General features: G+C 42.4%; 1 protein-coding gene across 2 annotated transcripts in view; it reads right to left on the bottom strand.

Moving 5' to 3' along the window:
• LOC103762925 (protocadherin alpha-C1) overlaps window positions 1–21,112 on the bottom strand; it is an 80,546-nt gene that overhangs the window by 29,109 nt on the left and 30,325 nt on the right. For both annotated transcript variants that reach the window (XM_018073512.2, XM_018073513.2), the window contains exons 2-3: window positions 10,425–10,483; window positions 8,183–8,271 (exon numbers count right to left, since the gene is read on the bottom strand). In XM_018073512.2, coding sequence (XP_017929001.2) covers window positions 8,183–8,271; window positions 10,425–10,483 — 148 coding nt within the window. The remainder of the gene's footprint in view (window positions 1–8,182; window positions 8,272–10,424; window positions 10,484–21,112) is intronic.

The following is a 21,112-nucleotide window of genomic DNA, read 5'->3' as shown; positions in this document are numbered from 1 at the left end:
ACTTCAGTTTATTTACAAAATAATTTCCTACCAGATGTCTGAGAACTAATCACATCATCTGGCAAATGTTGTATTCCCTCTCTCTTTTTTCTTTTGTTCATTTAAGAGAAACATTTTTATTTTTTAGGTGCAACTTTATCTATCCTCCATTTTGAGGAAGCCAAAGAGATTATTATAGGACAGGATGAATCAAGCAGACAAGGGGTTATTGCAGTTAAAATTTCTCCTAGTGCCTAAATATAGAAATTAGAGCCAGATAAACTGCTTTTGTAAAATCTCTTTATCACTCCTTAAAATGACAAAGTCTTGAGCTGCAGCAGCTTTTGTCCATGGTTTCACAAGACTTTTTTCATATTATTCAGTCACGGAAACCCTCTAGCCTTTTGCCCCCATAACTCCCCTGTGTTATTAACATTCAGCTGGAGTTATCAGTCTTACATGAACCTTCAAGAAATCTGCATTGGAACGATCACCCCACGTGGAGCTCAGAAGTTGGACATGGTCATCTCCAGATGGGAGAATTCAACAACTGGCTCCAGTCACAGACAAATGTGACCCAAATCCAAAAGAAGGATGCACATACACAGGGGCTGGACTGAACTGTGAGATAAACAAATGCATTCTGCATTGCCTGGGCCTGATGAGAAAGGTTAATTCTTCTCACAAATATTTGCAGTAGGTGAAATCAAGAATTTGCCATAATATATATGAAGACAAACTCTTCCAAAACCATTCCCTTTGACAGTCAGAATGAACACAAAGTCTTATTCAAATTCTTCAAGACAAACAGACCACACAACTTAGAACTTTCCAGCATTAGCTTTTTCCAAGTTCTGATGAGTCCTTCCTTTTTTTCCTCACACTGAGTCTTCAAGGACTAAGATATCACATACTATTAAATCTCTCATCCATGTCATCTCATTTACTTGGTACACTCTGCTGAAAAATAATGGACCCCTTGATAAAGATCACAAACACTATTTCAGGTCAGTCATGGGGCGCTTGCAGCAAAGACAAAAAAAAACAAATTAAGAGAAAGTAAATTTAACTCTAGGCAAGTCATGACTGCAGTTGCTGTATAATATGATCTATCACCCCCTCCTTTCTTTGCTCACTCAGCTGAACAGAAATATAAACTAAGCTATTAATTTACCTAGTCATGACTCCAAAAATTGGAACCCCAAACTGCTGGTTCAACTGTGGTGTGGATGTGGTGAAGCAGATGAGTTCTGGTCAGAGCAGTCATCAGCTTTTAAAAATAATGATCAGCATGTCAAGCTGCATCTGTCATAAAAATATGTGGGGTATTTGACATGTTCTTTTGAAAAATCGTTTTGATTTCAAAATGCTGTTCTTCAGCCCAAGCAGCATTTGAAATTCTCAGTCCTCTTGAGCTTCCATCAGGCTGTCAGAAACGAGAAGCATTTATCCCTGAAAATTCTTAGTTCAGTATGAAATATTGAAAAGGTGATGTGGGGCCAAGCTGGTGATCTACATTCCAACATTCCTGGAATAACAACACAGGGGAGACACAGTGGACAGATGAGTAGGAAGAGACCAGAGTCACTGGATGAAAGGAATAAAAAAGTTATGAAGAAAAATAGGGAAGAGAGAGGTGCCTGCTTGGCAAACTAGACAGGTAACAGGAAAGGGGTGAAAATGGAGGAAGGAGAAGTGGAAAGGCCAAAAAAGCAGAAAGTATGCAGGGAATATCCTGGGAATAAAGTGTTCTGGGAGGAGGGGCAAAACTGAGGACTGCACATCATGTTGAAGGTCTCAGCAGCCAGGAGGAAGAAACTTGAGAATTCAATGACCAAGATCAAAACATGAGATAAAAGGAAGGGATTTATCCTTATGTGGCCCTTGCAGAATATTTCTATTTCATTACAGTGTTGTTGCTCTGCATCTACAAGAGAAAACTGGCATGATTTCCTTCCCCAGACTCCATTGAGCTGACAGACACTGCAGCTTCAAATAATTACTTTAGTGTGCTTCATGGGGCTGATTTTTTTCCATGATACAAGAGGCTGTGAACCAAATCCCTATGATACTTTCCTATGGAGGCTTAGGAACTGATTAGGACCTTAATTTTGGGAATTTATTAATCACTGCCTTGAAGACTAATTTTCACGAGAAAGACAAATAATTTGGCTGTTCTTTATTTTCCCCATTCTGTCCTTTAAAAATACTACACAGTGTTTCTTAGGCCACTTATGGTATGAATTTTAGGGCTGGTATTTTGATTTGTAGGTATTTCTGGTTTTGAAAGTTGGAATTATGACATTCCATAGAAAATTAGTTATTCATTAAAAAATAGAGAGGGACTATAGATATACACAGCTGCATTTTCTAGCCCCTTCCATTTTAAACAGCTGCAGCATTCTGCAACAAACCAGGAGCCCAGTTTTAGATTCTGGGTTGCTAATTAGTTATCATCTTTTATAGCTTTAATCAATGAACTGCTAAAGCTAAGCCAGAGCAGTGTCCTCTGCTGTTCTTTGTAAATTAACCTTTAACAGTCTCCAAGAAACAGCTCTTTCAGCCTCTGCACATTCTTTGCAGTGACTGCCAGATGAGTCTTAATCAGACCCTTTTTCAGTAGATCAGGAAGGTCACTTGAAAAAGGTGAATAGAAACTCACTGATATTTAGGGAGAAATTGTCCTCCACTTACAGCCACAGTGTAAAGCTACAGCATATGAAATGCATTACAACTCAGGCCTCATCACCTTCTGACTTAATTTCTTAGGCTCTTTCTCTTTCAACTGAATTTTTAGAAGACTAATTCAGAGTCCAAGAGCCTTATGACAGTTCTGTGGGACCCTGTGAGCTTCCCCTGGAGTGTAGTGCCTGCCTGGTTTCAAGAACAGCATCTGCTGCAACGGTGAGAGTCAACCCCAACCAACCAAATGTTATTCATTCCTTCAGTGCTGGTGTCACACGGATTCCGAGGTGGAGACAGATCAAATGATTATTCCATGAAAAGAACAACCAACTGCAGTGCAGCTTTCTGTCCCACTCCTCACAGCCCATTACCCAGCCTCACTGGGTAACCTCAGCCAATCTCCTTTCCAATGACCTGTGCTCAGTAGTCACTTAAAAATCCATACTGTGCCACTCCCAATGCTATCTGCCCCCTGTAGACCTTCTAATAGGTTTTCCAATTGTTTCCCTCTCCCAGATCCTCTGTGCTCACCTTCCTGTTACAAGGTTTTTACTGCTGTCCCCTCTCACACTCTTGGATTTCTGTATTTCTTATCTGGGCCCTTCTCACACTGTTTCATTGGAACAAAGCATCTCTTTCAGACACAATATTCTCATTAGAGTAGGATTTACTTGCTTGACATCCAAATCAATGTGTGAAACACAAAATTGTGTATGTCACAACTTACAGGAGATAATTATAATAATTTCTTCCCCTGTCAAGGCAATCTTGGACGTTTTTCTTAAAATTCTCACAAGAAGTCCTTTCCTTTCTTCAAAGCTTTCCCACAGTCATTTTGATCACAACATCTACCCCAATCCAGCAGCAGAAAACTCACTAGAAAGAATTGACTTTACCTTTCAGATAACTTTGCTTATTTGCCATAATTATAGCTGCTTCACATTCAATTTTCAGTTTTCATCACTTATTCTACACCTCACGCCCCACCAATGGTCCTCATCTGCATTCCAGCTGATTGCAGCAGGAACCACCCTCTGAGAGCACACAAATCTCCTTCAGAGCAAATGTAGTTCCCAGCATAAATCCATGGCAATCTGACAATATAGAGGCATGGAATATCCCTAGCTAGGCATGTGTGAAAAGGTCACAGTTAGGCAGGAGGTAAAGAATGGCAGGAAGAACTGAATAAAACCAGGAAAGCTGTGGAAAACACAAACTTCAGAGGATAAATGTTGAAAAGATTCAGACTCAGGATGATGTGATGCAGGGAGCTCTAAATATGTATAAAGATTCTCTTGATATGTAAGCATATATATACGTGTGTGTGTGTGTGTATATATATATATTTATATATATATATTTATATATATAGCACACAGAGTCCTCTTTAGACCTAGAGTTGTTCTCTAGGTTTCTTGGTTCATAGAATCATGGAGTATCTTGAGTTGGAAGGGACTTAAAAGGATCACCCAGTCCAACCCCTGGCCCTGCACAGACACCCCAACAATCCCACCCTGTCCCTCTGAGCATTGTCCAAACCCTCCTGGAGCTCTGGCAGCCTTGGGGCTGTGCCCACTGCCCTGGGGAGCCTGGGCAGTGCCCAACCAGCCTCTGGGGGAAGAACCTTTCCCTGAGATCCAACCTGAGCCTGCCCTGACACAGCTCCAGCTGTTCCCTCAGGTCCCATCATTATAATATTCCCATGTCTTTTCAAGCAGCTATGAAACCTACAGCTAACCTGTCTCTCCTACTTATTTCCCTTAAGGAAAAGCAACCTATATTCCTATTGCTGTTTACTTGGCCAGTTCAAGGGATAAACACAAGCACCATGAATGCCAAGCATTGAGAACTGTCCATGTTGAGGTCAGTAGATTCTCACACAATAGAATTAATTGCTTTTCTCATAAGAGTGCTTAAAAAACCAAGGCTATCACCTCTCTTTCCCAGATAATTACCTGAGAACAGGAAACAAATATTACAGATATACTTAGAAAAAATGTTACCACTGCAAAATCAGAAGTACAAATCAGTGTACTTTAGGATGGCATTTGCCTAGGCAACTTTAATTCAATCCCTTGTGCATATTTGTAAGGCTAGACACTGAAATCCTAATTTCCTTGAAGTCAGTGGGCCATTTGCCATGGACTTCAGAGATGCAAGTATTTCACCCACAGCTTCACCTACACACAGATTTCAGATGCAGATTTTATCATGAGATCCTTTCCTCTGTTGTTTACAGAGTTGTCTGAATGGAAGTATTTTATTTTCCCCTCCCTATACAGTGGTGTGTGGCCCAGTGCCTTATTTACTGCACACCCATAAAGCCTACATTGAATACAGGATTTGAATTTTCTCATGGCTGTTTTTCATCACAAAACCTTGTTATTCTCCCAAGTCTTACATGTGCTATGAAAGCATCTTTAGACTATTCTGTGAAGCACTTGCATTACCACTTCTGTTTTGTAGGTTGGAACCAGGAGAAAAGATATGCTAAAGCTCACTACTCTAAGTTCTGAATTATGCATAGTTCTGATTTATTGAGAAATCATCACTGTTTTATCTCTAGAGCAGTTTCTTTTCATCTTAGTTTCTGTTAAGAGCTCCCACCATTTCTGCACATTAAGCTCCATTTATTCTGAGTTAGGCAAACAAAAAACAAAGTTCACTCAGAACAGTGGTCACATATAAAAAGCCTGATAGAACTGTCAAAACTGCTGAAGGACATAGAGCAAAAATCAGAAATCTGTCTGCATTCCTTGGACTCACTATACAACCTGTGGGGGACAAAAAAGATGCTCCAGAGAGCTAAACTCAATGTCAGAGGGAGTTTGAGCCTTCTTGTCACACCTCATGTGGAAGTTTCCTGGCTGCAAACCTACAAACTATTGGATTGGTGCATAAGAAAATGCAAAGACAATTAAAAAATGCCAGATGAAAATTCACTGTCCCTTGCATGGGTGAACTATGCAGTAAAATCAACAGGAGTGCTGACAGTCAAATGAGGACCAGGCTTTGCTTGGGCAACACATATTTGCTGAAAAACATGGGATGTTTGAGTTCAGCTATGAAATAGGAACTAAGGGTTTACTGATTTAACCCTTGACTCGTTCATCCTTCTCAAAGTGGTCCTATGACATCATCTTTGAATGCTCTTTAACTCTCACAAGCATCTTATCCGTGGCTTTTCTGGATTGTTAAAGGAAAATGAATAGTTTAGTGACAAACTGATTTGGATTTATCGACTAGATGGAGGCTGTGTGCCCAGAGCAGACTTCGAAGTGGTTTCTAGTAATCAGAATTAGGGATTTGCAGCTGCCTCAGCATGCTGATGATAACAGAGACAAACAGCTTATCTAGGAGTTGTTCTGGACCAGGGGTGCTCCATTCATATGCAAATGTATGTCCAGAGTAAATGCACTTGTTGGCTCAATCGACTGCAATTGACCCCTAATGAGTTAAATCTCTTCTGAAAAGCCTCACTCAAGTATGTTAAAAAATATTACAGATCTTGAATCTAAGCAAAAAAAAAAAAAAAGCAGTATTGAAAGACATATTTGTGGGGAACCTCAGATAGGAATTTAAAACAGTGGTAGCAATTTCTTAAAAATGTGATGTACTGAGGCTAGGAATGGTAGCACAATCATTAATTCTGAGATTTCCCTATGAAACACCTGTTTGTTATTAAGGATCAGGGATATCTGTAGCTTTTGCTTACACAGAGTGGAGAAGAATATTACCTGAAACCCACTAGAAAACCAAACCAAAAACATACAAACAAAAAAAGGCCTAATTAATGTTATGTCAGGGTCGCTATTCCCTTGGCAGTGGACAAAAAACAAATGAGTCTTCATTGCTCAAGTGCCTCACTGCACCCTCAGGGAAGGAAGGAGCAATAGGAACCAAGGGTTACTGCTGGTCCTCAAACAGAGAGATCTTCAGGTTCACAAAGTGAACCTAAAATGATAAAGCCCAAAAAAAAAACAATAGCAGGGAGGAGCCCAGACAGTGGAACAGGGCTCTGGGACCCAAATGCCAATGGGCCTCCTGAGGAGACAGGACCATCCTACCCTTTGCATCTACATTCAGAGGCTTGGAAATTGTAGTACCAGCGAGGAAACATCTGGGAGAATATTTGCATCTATACTGAACTTGCAATAAGGTAATACCCTAAGTGCTCAGTCAAGGATGGTTAGTGCAGCTGAAAGCCTGAGGGAACCCCTTGCAAAGGTTAGAGTGTACTTGTGGTGACATTTTCAGATGCAAGCTCAACAGTCACACACCCTTCATAACATGCACAGGCTGTGTCTTGCTCCAAAGTCTGCACCAGAAGGAAGGGCACACAAACCCCAGGTAATTATAGCCTAGGGACCCATCATATATTAAATTAATTTTCAAATCTGTTTCTGCAAACAACCCTCCTGCAACACCACTGCAGGTTTTGCTGGGCACCATTAATTGGCTGATGTTTTAACTGTGATTGCAAATCCTGATGTTGCTCCTCAGCCTTTCATCCAGGTAAAATTCCCACTGAAGATGAAAGAAAAGTTTGCACAAAAAAAAAAGAAAAAAAAAGGATTAAATAAAGCATCTCTCATATCTTTTCTGCTAGAGATTCCACTTGTCAGCATTTGAGCTGCCTCTCTGATATGAGCATTGCTCCTCATTTGAAGTTTGGACTGACAAAGTTCACAGAGCTGCCATACAGGGCTCACCAACCTGTGCAGGGCATCCACCAAGTTTACAGTTCAATTTGGACATGACTGAAACCACTTATCACATCAGTGACAGGTTACTCCACTATGTCTCTATATTATTCCTGCTACAACATAAAAAATAGGAATATTTTATTGCTTTCCCTGTAAAAGATACATGGTCTTTTCCTCTAAACTCAATGAAGACTTTTACCAATTCTTATTGACCTCTGTGAAGTCATCAATCAGTGACTGAGTCAATGAAGCTACATTCTAAAACATGGGGTTTGTCAGTCATTTTGACAAATAAATAACAGTTTAGTTCCCATCACCATGTATTAGGGAATGAAAACAGCTAGCAAAAAATTTAGGTCTGACTTTTTCCACAGAAAATGAAAATGAGGAGAGACATTCAAAGAGACTTACTGGGTTCATAAAAATAACAAAAGGAGGGCTGATAAGCTCCTACCCCAGTTTTACTGTTCTTTTGAAAGTGAGGGTAAATCAGCTCTACAGTACACACACCTGAATACACACATCAGAACTGAACCATCATTCCATTATTCCATTACATAAACCAATAACCTCCAAAGGCAGGAGCAAAGCTGGGATCAAGGATTCTTACCTCCAGTGCTCACCTGAGACTGAGTAAAGCAAAAGATGTATTTTATGCTTTATTGTTCCACTCTATTTAGATCCCACAGATTAATTTACAAAAACTTCCCTCCGAGGCACGAAACAGAGGGAAAACTAAGATGGGAGCATCAGGAGGTCAACTGCAGTTAATATTAGCTCCTCACAGGTATTCTGCATTTTCACACCCTTACCTGTTGTAGCACTGGAGACTGTTGGCCACTGCTGCTCAGGCCCTCCTGGTCCTCCACGCAGGACTGCTGCCTCCTCCATATGGACAGCACTGGATAAGCACAAATCACAGTTATATCACACAGTTCCCCCCTGCCCTGGGCTTTAAAGCATTTCCCTTTCTCGCTGCTCTTCCAAGTTCATAAAACTGTCTGTCACTGTGCAACTGCTGCTACAGATTTAGCAAATTCTGCTGGAGCACAGGAGAACCAGCTGCTTTGACTTGCAAAAAAATATCTCTGATTATTTACTAAAACCCAGTTGTGGCATAACCTATAAAACAAACATACCTGCAAGACACTTCGCTCTCATTGACTGGGAGTCTCTAATAAAGAAGTGACACACCTTTGCTGTTATGATCTATTAGCATTAAAGCAAATGATAAAAACTTGGTGGAGGTAGTTCTGAGCTCCTGTCTTTATGCTGTTTTAACAGATCCCACCTTCCTGGGTTACTTTCAGGAAGAAAAATACATTTTCTCAAATGCAGAAACTATTACAGCCAATTTTACAGTGTCACATCGTGAGTGCATGAAGGCACCAATTTTCACCTTACATGGAAGGAAAAGAAAAAATCTGCTACTTATAATGCAAAACTAGGCATGTATTTATATGCAGTTCCTTGGAGAGACAGGATTCAGTGACTGTGTCCCTGCCTCTGCTCATCTGCTTTTCAGCTCCCTTCCACACTCCCAGCTGAACTTCATGGGCAGCGTCAACCAAATGTGGCAGATCTCGAGGGTCCTACAGATACTAAATTCCTACAAATCTTATGAAAAATCAGCATTTTATCAGCTGGGCAAGGCACACAGGCTCAGAACCTGAGATTTCAGATAAGGGTGGGGGCTGCTGATGTAGGAGAACAGAGGAATACATGTGATTTCCCAGAAAGCCTCCATTAGCTGCCCTGCTTTGTGGGATGAATTGCTTTAAATAAGCCCTGACTTTTCATTGATTTTTCAAGTAACTTCAGCCAAGACCTTGAACTCTGTATAGAAAGGAACGTGGGTCCACAGGATCATGCTGGGAATACACAAGAGCATGCCTGACTCAGGACCAGCAGATAAGGTGCTCAGATGGGCAGAATTCCTGCTTCAGGATCCTGCTCCCCACACTGTTCATTCACTTTGCAGTAAGTGGTCAGGGATTACAAAAAAAAATTGAAAGTCACAGAAGGAACATAAAAGAAAGAAAGCAGTTTCCCAACAGGCCACAGAGTCAAGCCTGCTCTGCCTTCTTTTCCTTCTGGTCCCTGAGGTTTAGGTTCCTTTTTACACACCTGGGAGTCACTCTGTGCCCTTACCCACATGAAGAACAGTATGACTGAATTTAAAATTTCAACCCTATGAAGATTCTTCAGCCCCATGGATAATGGATAAAGGTGATGCCTACAGTCCCATTGCACCAACAATTTTTGGAAAAGCAAACCATCCTACACTTTCTAATGCCACTAGAAACTACTGCAGCCTTATGTTTGCACCTCAACCTGTACAGTTATCAACTTACACCTGAATATAAAACCAGTTTTCTAATCTGCTCAGAGAGAGCAAAAATACTGTTTGATTTAGGATCTACAAAACCAAAAAAATAATTCTCTTTTTCCAGGGGTACTGAGTAGCAAATTATAGCAGAGACTGCTTGCAATATTAGGCAGTGGATTTTCAAAGATGTCTAAAGAGATTTGTACAAAAGCCTCACTTACTTCTCTGAAAATCCACCTCATATCTTCAAAAAGTCCTTTCAACTGTATTAATCTTCTTGATTGCACCATGTGGTTAACAAACCTGCTGCAGGAGCAGCTACTTTTATGGTAATGAGTAAAATGAAAATGGAAAACGCAGCGGTGCTGCAGACTGCCTATTGAAACATCAGCACTGATGATTACAGGCAGCTTTAAAATAAACAAAAAGTATATAATCACAATTAAATGATTCAATAATAGGAGCAATTATGCCTTGACAATCGATGTATACAAAGGCAGGAGGTAAAACAACAATAAAAAAAGCACAGATCTACAGTACTGCAACAACAGCAAGTCAGGCTGACGCTGGAGCACTTGGAGATTGGAAGTGACAGCAGCAGAACTCATGTGCTTCCCATCTCAGCGTGGATAACATCAGTCTGGGGCATCAGAGGAACCAGAGTTTGTCCTTTTCACAGAGGACAAAGACAGAAGTCCCCTCCCCTGGAGAACCACCACACGTACCTTTGCATTCCTGCCCTCAGAGATGCAGAATAGCGCCAGTCCGGGTTGGGGTGTTTGGGCTGTAGAAACAAAAGCCCAGGATAACTCTGTTAGTGTCAGTTAAACATGCTAAAAAGCATATGCATCTGGCTAATTTTGTCAGGAAACTCTTTGTGGATCTACTCAGTTTTTATGAATTGCCAAATCTTTCTATAAATCTAAAGAACCTTTCGAATGGGCACACAGGGAGCATCTCTGTAATAAGCTTGTTTGAATGCCAAGGCCTTGGGCTAGAGATGATCTCTGTGGAACACTTAATGCTGAAAACTGGTGGGCAGTTATTTCATACGTTCATGAACATTTTGGGCATAGGATAAAAAAAAAACATCATCATAAATCCAGAAAACACATTGTTTGTTTACCTGATAAACCGAGGACACTCCAACTCCTGCACTGAACAGCTTCTGCTTGAGGGTGGGTAAATGCAGCCCCTCCTGAAGGGGACATGTGGGGCAGTGGCTGCTGTGAGGTGTCTGCTAGAATTTAGAGTACTGCAGAGGACTGCACTGGATGGTATCAGATCTGCAGACTGCAGCAAGTCTTTTATTACAGGTAGACATGTTCTTCCATAATACCAAAACCTACTAGATCCTCCATATTCATGAGAGGGCATAAGAGGTAGAAGGGGAAAACAGCCAGCAATACCCTTTGACCAACAAACCCCAGCACATGCTGATGTGCTGCAGAGTGACCTGCTAAATGAGGAGATAATGAAGAAATCCTCTGTGGATCAAAAATTGCTCCAGAAAATCTTGTTCACGTTGTCAGGGGACCATCACTAAAATTTTCAACTACAGTCAATGAATGCAAACTCAGGTCCCTTAAAATTAAGCCCTAAGGACATAGCAAGGTTATTTCTCAGGATGCTCAAAACACTATTCTGTAGGTGATATTGCACTCAGTGCTTAAGTTCAGGCACTGGAATTCAAAGACAGAACTTATGTCCAGAAACATAATGGACTACATTCATTCCTGATGTGTCTTGCACAGTGCCAAGCACACAAATAATATATGACAGTAATGGTTTAATTCTCTTCAAATTATTGGAGGCAGATCAGAAATGAATTTGGCCCCATTACTTGAAAGAGAAAAAGAAAGTGTTGAAGGTTCTGAATTATTTAAAGCCAACTCTGTCTTTCCTCTTGAGGTTTGGGGTATGCTCTTCCCTGGATCAATAGGTTTTATTCAAACAAAAATGGAGCAATTACAACTTACAGTATCACTCTATCACCAACCTTCCCAGGTCCAACATCACTCAAGAGTGAGATGCTCTTGGATGATGCACATACTAATATTCTTTACGGTCTGAGTTACACAAAAGGGAGGAGTCTGCTATTTGCAACCACACATTAAACATCTGTGCTAGCAATTTCCTTCCCATTTAGCCCCCTGTTCTCTGTCATGCTCAGGTTCTGCTGAGTTTAGCAGAAAGTGGTTTGACAAGAAGCCCATTAAGCATAGTTCTAGTATTTTCTGATTAATTCTATTTTGGCACCAGTCCCAGGGATGTCAAAGCGACTCTAAAGTCAACCATGTAGTAACAGTCCATGAAAGAGGATAGAAAACAACCCACACTGATCAGATCCTGTCCTGAGCTTGCCTTCCTTGAGTATGAAGGGTGCTGACACCAGAAGAATTGGCTTTTCTTCTTCTGGGGATTTTTTATAGCAAGGGAACTGCTGGACTGAAGGAAAGCCCCTTTGTTCCATTTTGCAATTTGAGAGGTGCAGGTTCTAATTCATACAGGCTTGTAGGCAGTGTGAGGAGGAGGAGTATTACCACAGTCCCAGGCAAAACACAGAGGAAGTGAGATTACATCAAATCACTGGAAAAGTCTGACATGGGTTGGGTAGAAATGAGAAAAGAGGAAAATGGCCACTCACAGGATATAGATTTTTGGGTTTCAGTTGAGAGCTTTCCAGCTCTTGGCTTGAAGACAAAAATCTCTGTTCTGTTTGCAAAGGGAACTTTCAGACACCGGTTCATAAATGGGTCATGATGGCAGGAGAAGCTCCTCAGTGAGAAATTCATCATTTATCCATTTCACATGTATGGACCAAGACTCCTCATATAAGAGAAACAGCAATTAGGAGACTGTGGTACTTTCAAGGACTACTATCCAGAAGCTGTGGCATCTTGTAGCTGCTCCCAAACAGCTCTCTCTTTGCTATGCCCTTAGGGAGGGCTGTAGTGCTGCTCCCAGGGGAGGAAAAGAAGGAAAGAGGGGGCAGGATGGGAAAAATATACTCTGCAGGCAAAGAGGTCTATTGCCACAGCTGATTGTTAGGGCTAGTTTTTAACTGTGAAAAGAAAACAATGTTTGTGATTTCTTTTTGAAGTCATTGCATGAAGAACAGGAGCATGAGGCAGTTGGGCACCAGTCTGCCTTTGTGCAGACCTGTTTTCACCCAGTTTTACCACGTGCTCACTGCTTGACTGGGTAGTTTCAGAGCTCAGCAAGAGAAACATTTGTCCCACACTTCTGTTACCACAGGTCAGTGTCCCTCAGCTGTCAAAATCAGTGATATTTCTGTTTTGTCAGCATAACTGGCTTCTCCTTTCGTTCTGCTACAGACTGTAAGTCTTTTGGATCCTCTGGTCATAAGAGAAAAGTTGTTTCAATACATCTCTAAATGAGACCGGGCTATTAAAGCAAAGAAGCATGACCAGTAATAGAAGTCCAGCACAGCAGAAGCAGCAAACCTGCTCAGTAATATCTTTCCCAAGCTCAGATGTATTGATTCTTACAGATCCACCAGGAATTCACAGTCTGAATGCTGGGCTGGCTTATGCCTCTGGCTATGAACAGTCCACCTTTCCCAGACCACTCCCTGAAACCTGCCACATGTGTCCCACAGCACGTGGGCACTGGGACATGACATAATCTGGCTCATCTCAAAGCAGAGCTGAGTCCTCAGGCAGTCCCAGGGGACTCCACAGCAGCTCTCAGTGGGCTCCTCTGCAAAGCTCCATCACAGACTTGGCTGTGAGATGTGTAGCTGTGCCATAAACCAACACCACCAGGACAAGGTACAGTGGACAAGGAAGTGTGAGCACAGAGAGGAAGCACCAAGAGGAAGCACAAAGAGGAACAGACCCTCTGAAGGTGTCCAGATGGTTCCCACTTGTACATCCCCACACTTTTACTATGTCACGCAATGCTGATGAAGATAATATTGTTCCTTTTACTGCCCCATCTCCCAACTCATTACAAGACTCTGCTTATCACAATTCAGCACATTCTTCTACTTAAAGGTAATTCTAGCTTGCCATTTCCCTCAGAGATTTTTGAAGGCCATGTAGCAAGTCCAGTAGTTCTGTCAATACCACTCATCAGCAAAGGTGAGAAAAATCACATGATCCAGCACAGCAATAATCAACCATTCCCTGTTTCTCCCATCACCTCCTTTTTCTGATTCAGTGATAGCACACATGACCACAGTGTGAGATCAGTCAAAAATCTATCCAGGTGCCTACAGACGTGGTTGTCACCACACAAGGTGAACATCTCATGCCACCAGTTTGCTCCTGCTTGTTCTTCCAGGCACCAGGGTTACATTCTCCCAACCATATAACCACAAGCATTAATGCCACTAGTCATAAACAACCAACCCTACTGGGAAGTCTGACAAGCAAAATGAATGCATAATATAAAATGGAGCCACCTTAAAGGCAGAAAACCTCATGCAAAATGTCACACAGTTGTTTTCCAATGGCTTAATTGAAGAATCATATCATTGCTTTGTGGAGAAAAAATTTAGTTGAAAATATATTGTTACCAACATTATGCTCAGTTCTTTTTTTAGCTGATATTTCAACACAGTAAGAATTTGTCCCTGGGGGGGCAATTCCTAAATTTTTTAAATGTTGTTCTGATATGGGATTCACGTAAATCAATGCAAATGCCACATTTTGCTTCAGTGCTTGCAAGAACAAAGCCTGTCTGAGGTAGAGAAATGTGAATCAAACATTTACAAAGTTACCAGATGCTGAAATTGTTGAAAACATCCCACTCCACATCCATTTCTACACAAATGCACAACAGAATGACAAGGAGTATATTTATCGAATATATCCGCTTTGAAGCAACAATAAAAGCCTTTCAGAACTCTTGACCACATAAGGCTCTGCTTATTTTCCAGTGAGACAATGCTGACAGATGTGAGGAAACAGTCTTCTATTCCTGCCTTCCTTTTATAAATGTTTAAAATGGATTTGATAGGGAGAACAAACTATTTGAACACGTGTTTATCACACAAGAAATCAGAAAGGAAACTGGAAAAGAAGCCCGAAGATTTTTCTTCCTGGCAGTGTTCAGTGTTTCATTCCTAACTCTGAGAAAACTGAGGCGAAGGGAACAGGCAAGCTGCTTCTGTAAAGTATATTTAACGAGTTCCAAGAGAAGGAAAACACCTCTGCTTAATCAGGGCTGCAAATTTCTGCTGGCACAGCAGCAAACATCAAACCAAGCGTCTGACTGCCCTGAAGCACAGAGCACTGTCCCTGCTTAGCAGAGCAGGTTCAGACACTGCCACTAAGCAAAAGAACAAACATTTATAGTTAACCTTTTCAATGTCACTGTGGCTGGAGAATTTCTTAAAGGCTTAAGTCCTTGAACTGAGATTTTAAGATATTCCACCATTAATACCTTTAAATCCTCTGAGAGAAGTCTCTTGGAAGGACTGCTACAAACAATGCTGTGGGTGTACTAGGTTTAGACACTTCAAAATATGCTTGCATTTAAAGCAGTATCAAGATGTGTTCAACTCAAATGTTGCTTGGGGTTTTTTTCCATGTGTTTAGCAAGCTGGTTTTGAAGTAAAAAATGCAGAGAAAGAGCTAAAACCAGAGCAAACACCTGTAAAACTCCAATGAATCCCTGGGTCTTACCAGCACTGATGTGCAGCTCTTTTTCACTTTCTTTAAAAAGGTCCACAGAGCAACATGAAAGTTTATTTCTGAACATCACATGAAATATCATATTTTGTCAGTCACACGTGTCACCACACAAAAAAAGGTACAACTAAATGTATAATATAAAAAGTTTATATCTAGCTTTGTCAACTATCCAGACTGCCCACTTATCATTAGAAATGTGCCAGGCTGCCTTCTGGGGCAGAAAACTCCTGTTAAAACATGTTGGTTTGATTTTATTTCCTGCACCGAAGGGAAAAAGTTGTCATGAGATGCAAGACATAAAGAACGAGCTTAACTGCACAGGATGTAAGAACAAGACAGAAAGATGAAAAGACAAAGCAAGGACCAGATGCTACCCAGACATCATTCAGCATCTTCACAGGAATATGAGGAAACAGATTCCAGACTAAAGCACTGAAACCTTTCCTCAAAAAGACAGATCAGGGCTGCAGCAGGACCCAGTAATAAAATCACAGCTTCACACCCCCCCTTCACAGCTGTGTGCACTCCCCTTTGGAAGGGCAGGAATCCAGGCTGCCCATAACTTCACACCATGCCAGAAATGAAGCCACAGTATTTTTCCATCCCTGTATTTTGCCTACACTGCCTGTCTGGTCCCCCTGCAGTAGTTATCTGATGAGAGAGCAATACCCATTAACCCTGCATCACTGATGCTTATCACCAGCCTCCTGCCAGCAATAACTGTGTCCAAGGTTTTCTGTGCAGCTGCAATAATACATTTCTTCTTTTACAAAACACTCTTGGTTTGAGTCATACTTATAAACCTCTAAAGGACCGAAAGGTAAGCAGGGTGAACACAGAAGCAGAGCTTGTCTTGCAGAAACAAGCTTCCATTCCACCATCACAGCAACAGCTGTACAAAAGGAATAGTCACACAGGAGTCAGAGCTTCCTCAGGTACAAAAAATTCCCTATCTAAACTTATTGCATTTGATTTTCCCTTCCTCTGCATCCTTCTAATGACCCAATAAAGTCAGCCACAACTTTCTGTAATTATTAGCATCTTTGACCTTACCAGTAAATATAAAAAGAACTAAGACCTTATTGCCCAGACTGTTACTGAGATGAATCCCAAATGACTTTGGAATATTTTGCTTCTCACTGTAGAAACAATCTTTCCGAAATATTAGCCTTTCTGAAACCCTGTGCACTATGTGCACACATGGAAAACCCATTCACCTGGTCCCATCCTCGTCACTGAACAACCAAGAGGAAACCTATTTCCAAAACCTGTGGCTAAGAAAAAAGACCTGTTCACATTATCCAAAAGTAGAGAGATTAACTTTCTAAATCAACATAAGGACAGTGATGCCTGGTTTTATGCTTCACAGGTGAAAGCACCGGCTTTTAAAGGCTGATTCAAAGTTCACTTTAACTAAAGAGAGAAACACAGTTCTCTGAAGGTCTAATAATACAAAGATCATTATCCTTAAAAAAGTAGAATTCAGTGTTGCTAAGCAATTGATGGCATCTTCAGTGCAAATGCTGAGCTTGAAACGGGGGAAAGACACAATTTTTAGTATGTAATTAGCTAGGAACTAGTAATTAGTGAATGCCATTACATTTGCCATTTTCTCATGTACACATGGTATTGATGCATCTTCACAGAATGTCCTACCACAGGACAGATCAAGAAGCAGAGACCTAAGAAAAGAACTTGTGATGAGTAGGACTTGTAAAAACTTCACCTCTGTTTAAATCACACAGAACTGCTTGAATAATTGATTCCTCCTTTGGATCATAACTTCACACAGGCAGCATTCATTAGTTTGCTCTATATATCTCTCTACTTTTGTACTCCAAGTCTGGCCTGGCTTTGCTGCCATTGCCTAATCTGCACTGGTAATCAAAACCTGCTAATTCATTGCATTCAATGGAGTGATTCCCAAAATGTGATAGCAATCTGTTTGTTAAACTAATTTCCTTGGTCTTGCATCAAAAGTGAAGCCATTTTTAGTTATTGTTTCTCTTTCCTGTTCCCCTTCCCCTCTGAAACTCAGATGTAGAGTGTATATTTTGCTTTTTGATTCTTCAGCATACATGCTTATAGGGCATGTCTCACATTCCCTCCTACATCAAACACATTCCAGGAATTTTATTACACTCAGAAAAATTAAGGTAAAAAACTGTACAAAAAGAAAAAATACTTCCTCCATGCCCTGTCCCTGTGATTTACAGAAAAACACTGCATTAATTTTAAATGCAATAATGTTGAATGGATGATCATTACTCTCTAAAAGCGTTTTTATGTAAGACTTGCTAGACCTTCAGATTTGGGCATCTGTGCATAACTAAACAGTTGCAAAAGATGCTAAACACTTCATATGTGGATAAGTATAAAGAAATAAACAAATGAGTTCTATTTCCATGGCAAGAATACACAAGTCAGGCTCCTTTCTATCCCACCAGTTATTTCCCTACCTTTCCCAGCTCTGCAGGCACAGCACACATTAATATATGAAGTGCCACAATTGTAGGGTACAAACAACACACAGTAATTGCAATATTCTCCTTTTGTGAACCAGAATTAGTCTCTCCTGTGAGTGCTCCTGAGATCAGACCCAATATGTGCAGAAAGGAAACTGCACAGATCATGCAAACCACACACCAACTGCAGGCTGCCTGCACGCCAGAATAAAGCAACCATTAATTCTTCACTGTGGGAAAATATTGCAAAGGTTAATACACCATAGGTATTAAACAACTTTCAACAGCAAGCCAGCAGGTTGGAAGTTGTCCCTCTGTAACGTAATGATGGCAACTTGCTGTAAGTCTCTACAAAGATGTCACTGGGTTGTCACTGGTCAGAAAGCACAAAATGCAGCACTGGGTAGAAGAAACATTATCAAAGGAGGGTCTGCAGTTTTCAGACAAATAAAACGTGCCCATATTAGTAAGAAAAGCATATTATTGCAGTGATCTAAATTCAACAGCTTTGTTTAGGTAGGAAATCAGCGAAGCAGCAAACATTTATAACTGCCATAATGTAACCTTTTAATTCCCAGGCTAATCACTGACTTTCACCATTTCATTCCTGCAATATCAGTTTTAGCATTAAAACTTCAAGATCACATGTGTCACTCCCCAGCACTCTGGGGCAGCAGGCAATTTTAGATCTGTAAGAGAAAAGGGAAGGACGCAATATGCTGCAAAAATGAGGTGAACCTCAAACAACAGATGCATATACTGAACTTACCAACTGGACCCTAAAGGTCTCAGTATTTACCTAGAAACAAAATGCATTGCACAGATTAGTTCCATTACAACCAAGTTTCATAGCTGGGTGTCAGTGAGCCCCAGAGGGAATATGGTCCATCTGAGTTTCCCATTTGGAACCTCTCCTTGAGTACAGATTTGCTCAGAGCACTGTGCAAACCCTCTGCCAGCGTAGCCTCACCTCATTAGGAGTCATGGAGTCACTTCTAAGTATGATCAGGTTTTGTGCACTCTGCCCACTTTGTCCTGTCAGATGCCTCTCAGTCATCACTGCAGAGGGACCAGTAGTTCCTGTTGGGCCACAGGTATTGTAAAACATGAAAGTGTCACTTCCTGATCCTGCAGTCAGACATGCCTTATAGCAGTAGGTCTTAGTGAGAGACCCATTGCCCCTCACTTCAATGAAATGGGGTTGTACTTTTAAACCTGGGGGCAGCCTAGCATCAATGTTGTTGTTGGCCTGCTTGTACAGTTCAGCAGGGCTCCGCTCTCTGACCCCACAGGACCCTGCACAGCAGGAGCTCCCATACAGACTGTATCTGTAGCACTTGATAATAGTAAGCCCAATGATTGTGAAAAGGAAAACGAAGGAGATGGCGCACAAAGCGATAATGAGATAAAGAGTCATCTCTGAGTAATTGCTCGGACTTTTAAAGTGTCTTCTTCTATCAGGGATGATTTTGGAAACTCTGTCCACCACGGCAACAGTGATGGATACTGATGAGGACATGGGTGGCTCTCCATTGTCTCTGACCTCCACCGTCAGGTTGAAAGTAGGTGTGGTGTCCTCCCCCAGTTTGCGAGTAGTCCTAATCTCCCCAGTATGGAGCTCTATCCTGAACAAACCTGGATCTGAGGTTTGCACCAGGTAGAAGAACAACCAGGCATTTTGTCCTGAGTCTCCATCAATGGCTATAATTTTGGTTACCAAATATCCAGCGTATGCCGAGCGTGGGATCATCTCCAGGGCTGCTGAAGTGTTGGTTGAGGTAGGATACAGAATCTGTGGAGCATGGTCATTCTCATCCACCACGTAGATGTAGACAGTGACAGTGCTGCTCAGCCGTGGGCTCCCGGCATCCTGAGCCTGGACAACCACTTGGAATTCCCTTAGTGTCTCATAGTCAAAGGACCTGACAGCATACATGTTGCCACTGTCGGATTTAATGGAGACATAGGAAGCAACAGGTAGCCCTTCAATCTCCCCATCTAGTAGAGAATAGGACACATAGGCATTTTCGGCGACATCTGGGTCAGTGGCTTTGACAGTGCACAGGAAGGCTCCAAGGGGGTTGTTCTCAGGGATGTAAACTGAGTACACAGGTTCCTCGAAGCGTGGAGGATTGTCATTGATGTCTGAGATTTCCACGTGGATCACCTTCTGGGAGGACAGAGGGGGACTCCCAGAGTCAGTAGCCGTAACTGTGATGTTGTAGGCTGCTGCTTTCTCGTGGTCCAGTTTTCCCTGGGTGACTAAGGTGTAGGAGTTCTTGAAGGAGTTGAGTGTGAAGGGGAGGCCAGGGGGAATACGCAGGCTCACCTTCTTGTTCAGCCCTGAGTCCTGATCAGTGACACTCATTAGAGCCACCACAGTTCCTGTCTTTGCATCCTCAGGCACTGGGCTGTACAGGGAGGTCAGTTCCACCTCAGGAACATTATCATTGGCATCCACAATATTGACCAGCACCTTGCAGTGCCCAGCCAGAGAGACAGGGCCCTGATCAGTGGCTTGTACATAGATCTCATAGGAGGACGCCTCCTCATAGTCCAAAGTGCCATTAACCCTCACCTCCCCTGAATGTGGGTCCACAGTAAAGAGCTGCCTCACCTTCTGTGGGGTGTAGCTGCCAAAGGAGTAGATTACATCCCCATTAGAGCCCTCATCGGGGTCTGAGGCATTGAGTTTGACCACCAGTGTGCCAGGCAGGGAGTTCTCCATGAGGCTCACGGTGTAGGTGGAGCGGTCAAAGGCAGGAGGGTTGTCATTGGTATCCACAACTCGCACAGAGATCTGGGCCGTACCAGACTTGGGGGGGTCCCCACCATCCACAGCAGTGAGCACCAGCTCCTGCAGGGCACTCTGCTCCCGGTCCAGCGGCTCCTGCAGCACCAGCTCCAGGAGCTTGCTGCCACTCCGGAAACCTTTCAGGTCCAGGGCAAAGTGGCGGTTGGGGCTGAGCAGGTAGCTCTGCACAGAGTTGGTGCCCACATCAGGGTCCTGAGCGCTCTCGATGTGGAAACGGGCCCCGGGCACGGCAGACTCACTGATCTCCAGCCGGTAATCCTGGCGGGGGAACCGCGGCGCGTTGTCATTGATGTCCAGCACTTCCACCTCCACGTTGTGCACCTCAATGGGCTGCTCGATGACCAGCTCCAGGCTTAGGAAGCAGGCGGGGCTCAGCTCGCAGAGCGCCTCGCGGTCCATGCGCTCCCGCACCAGCAGCGCCCCGCGGCCCAGCTCCAGCTCCAGGTACTGCCGGCCGCTGCCCGAGGTGA

The sequence above is a fragment of the Manacus vitellinus genome, unplaced genomic scaffold, assembly GCF_001715985.3.
Source record: "Manacus vitellinus isolate BGI_N305 unplaced genomic scaffold, ASM171598v3 scaffold_25_pilon, whole genome shotgun sequence".
In the NCBI taxonomy this organism is placed as follows: domain Eukaryota; kingdom Metazoa; phylum Chordata; class Aves; order Passeriformes; family Pipridae; genus Manacus; species Manacus vitellinus.
This window is presented reverse-complemented; position numbering and strand designations above follow the sequence as displayed.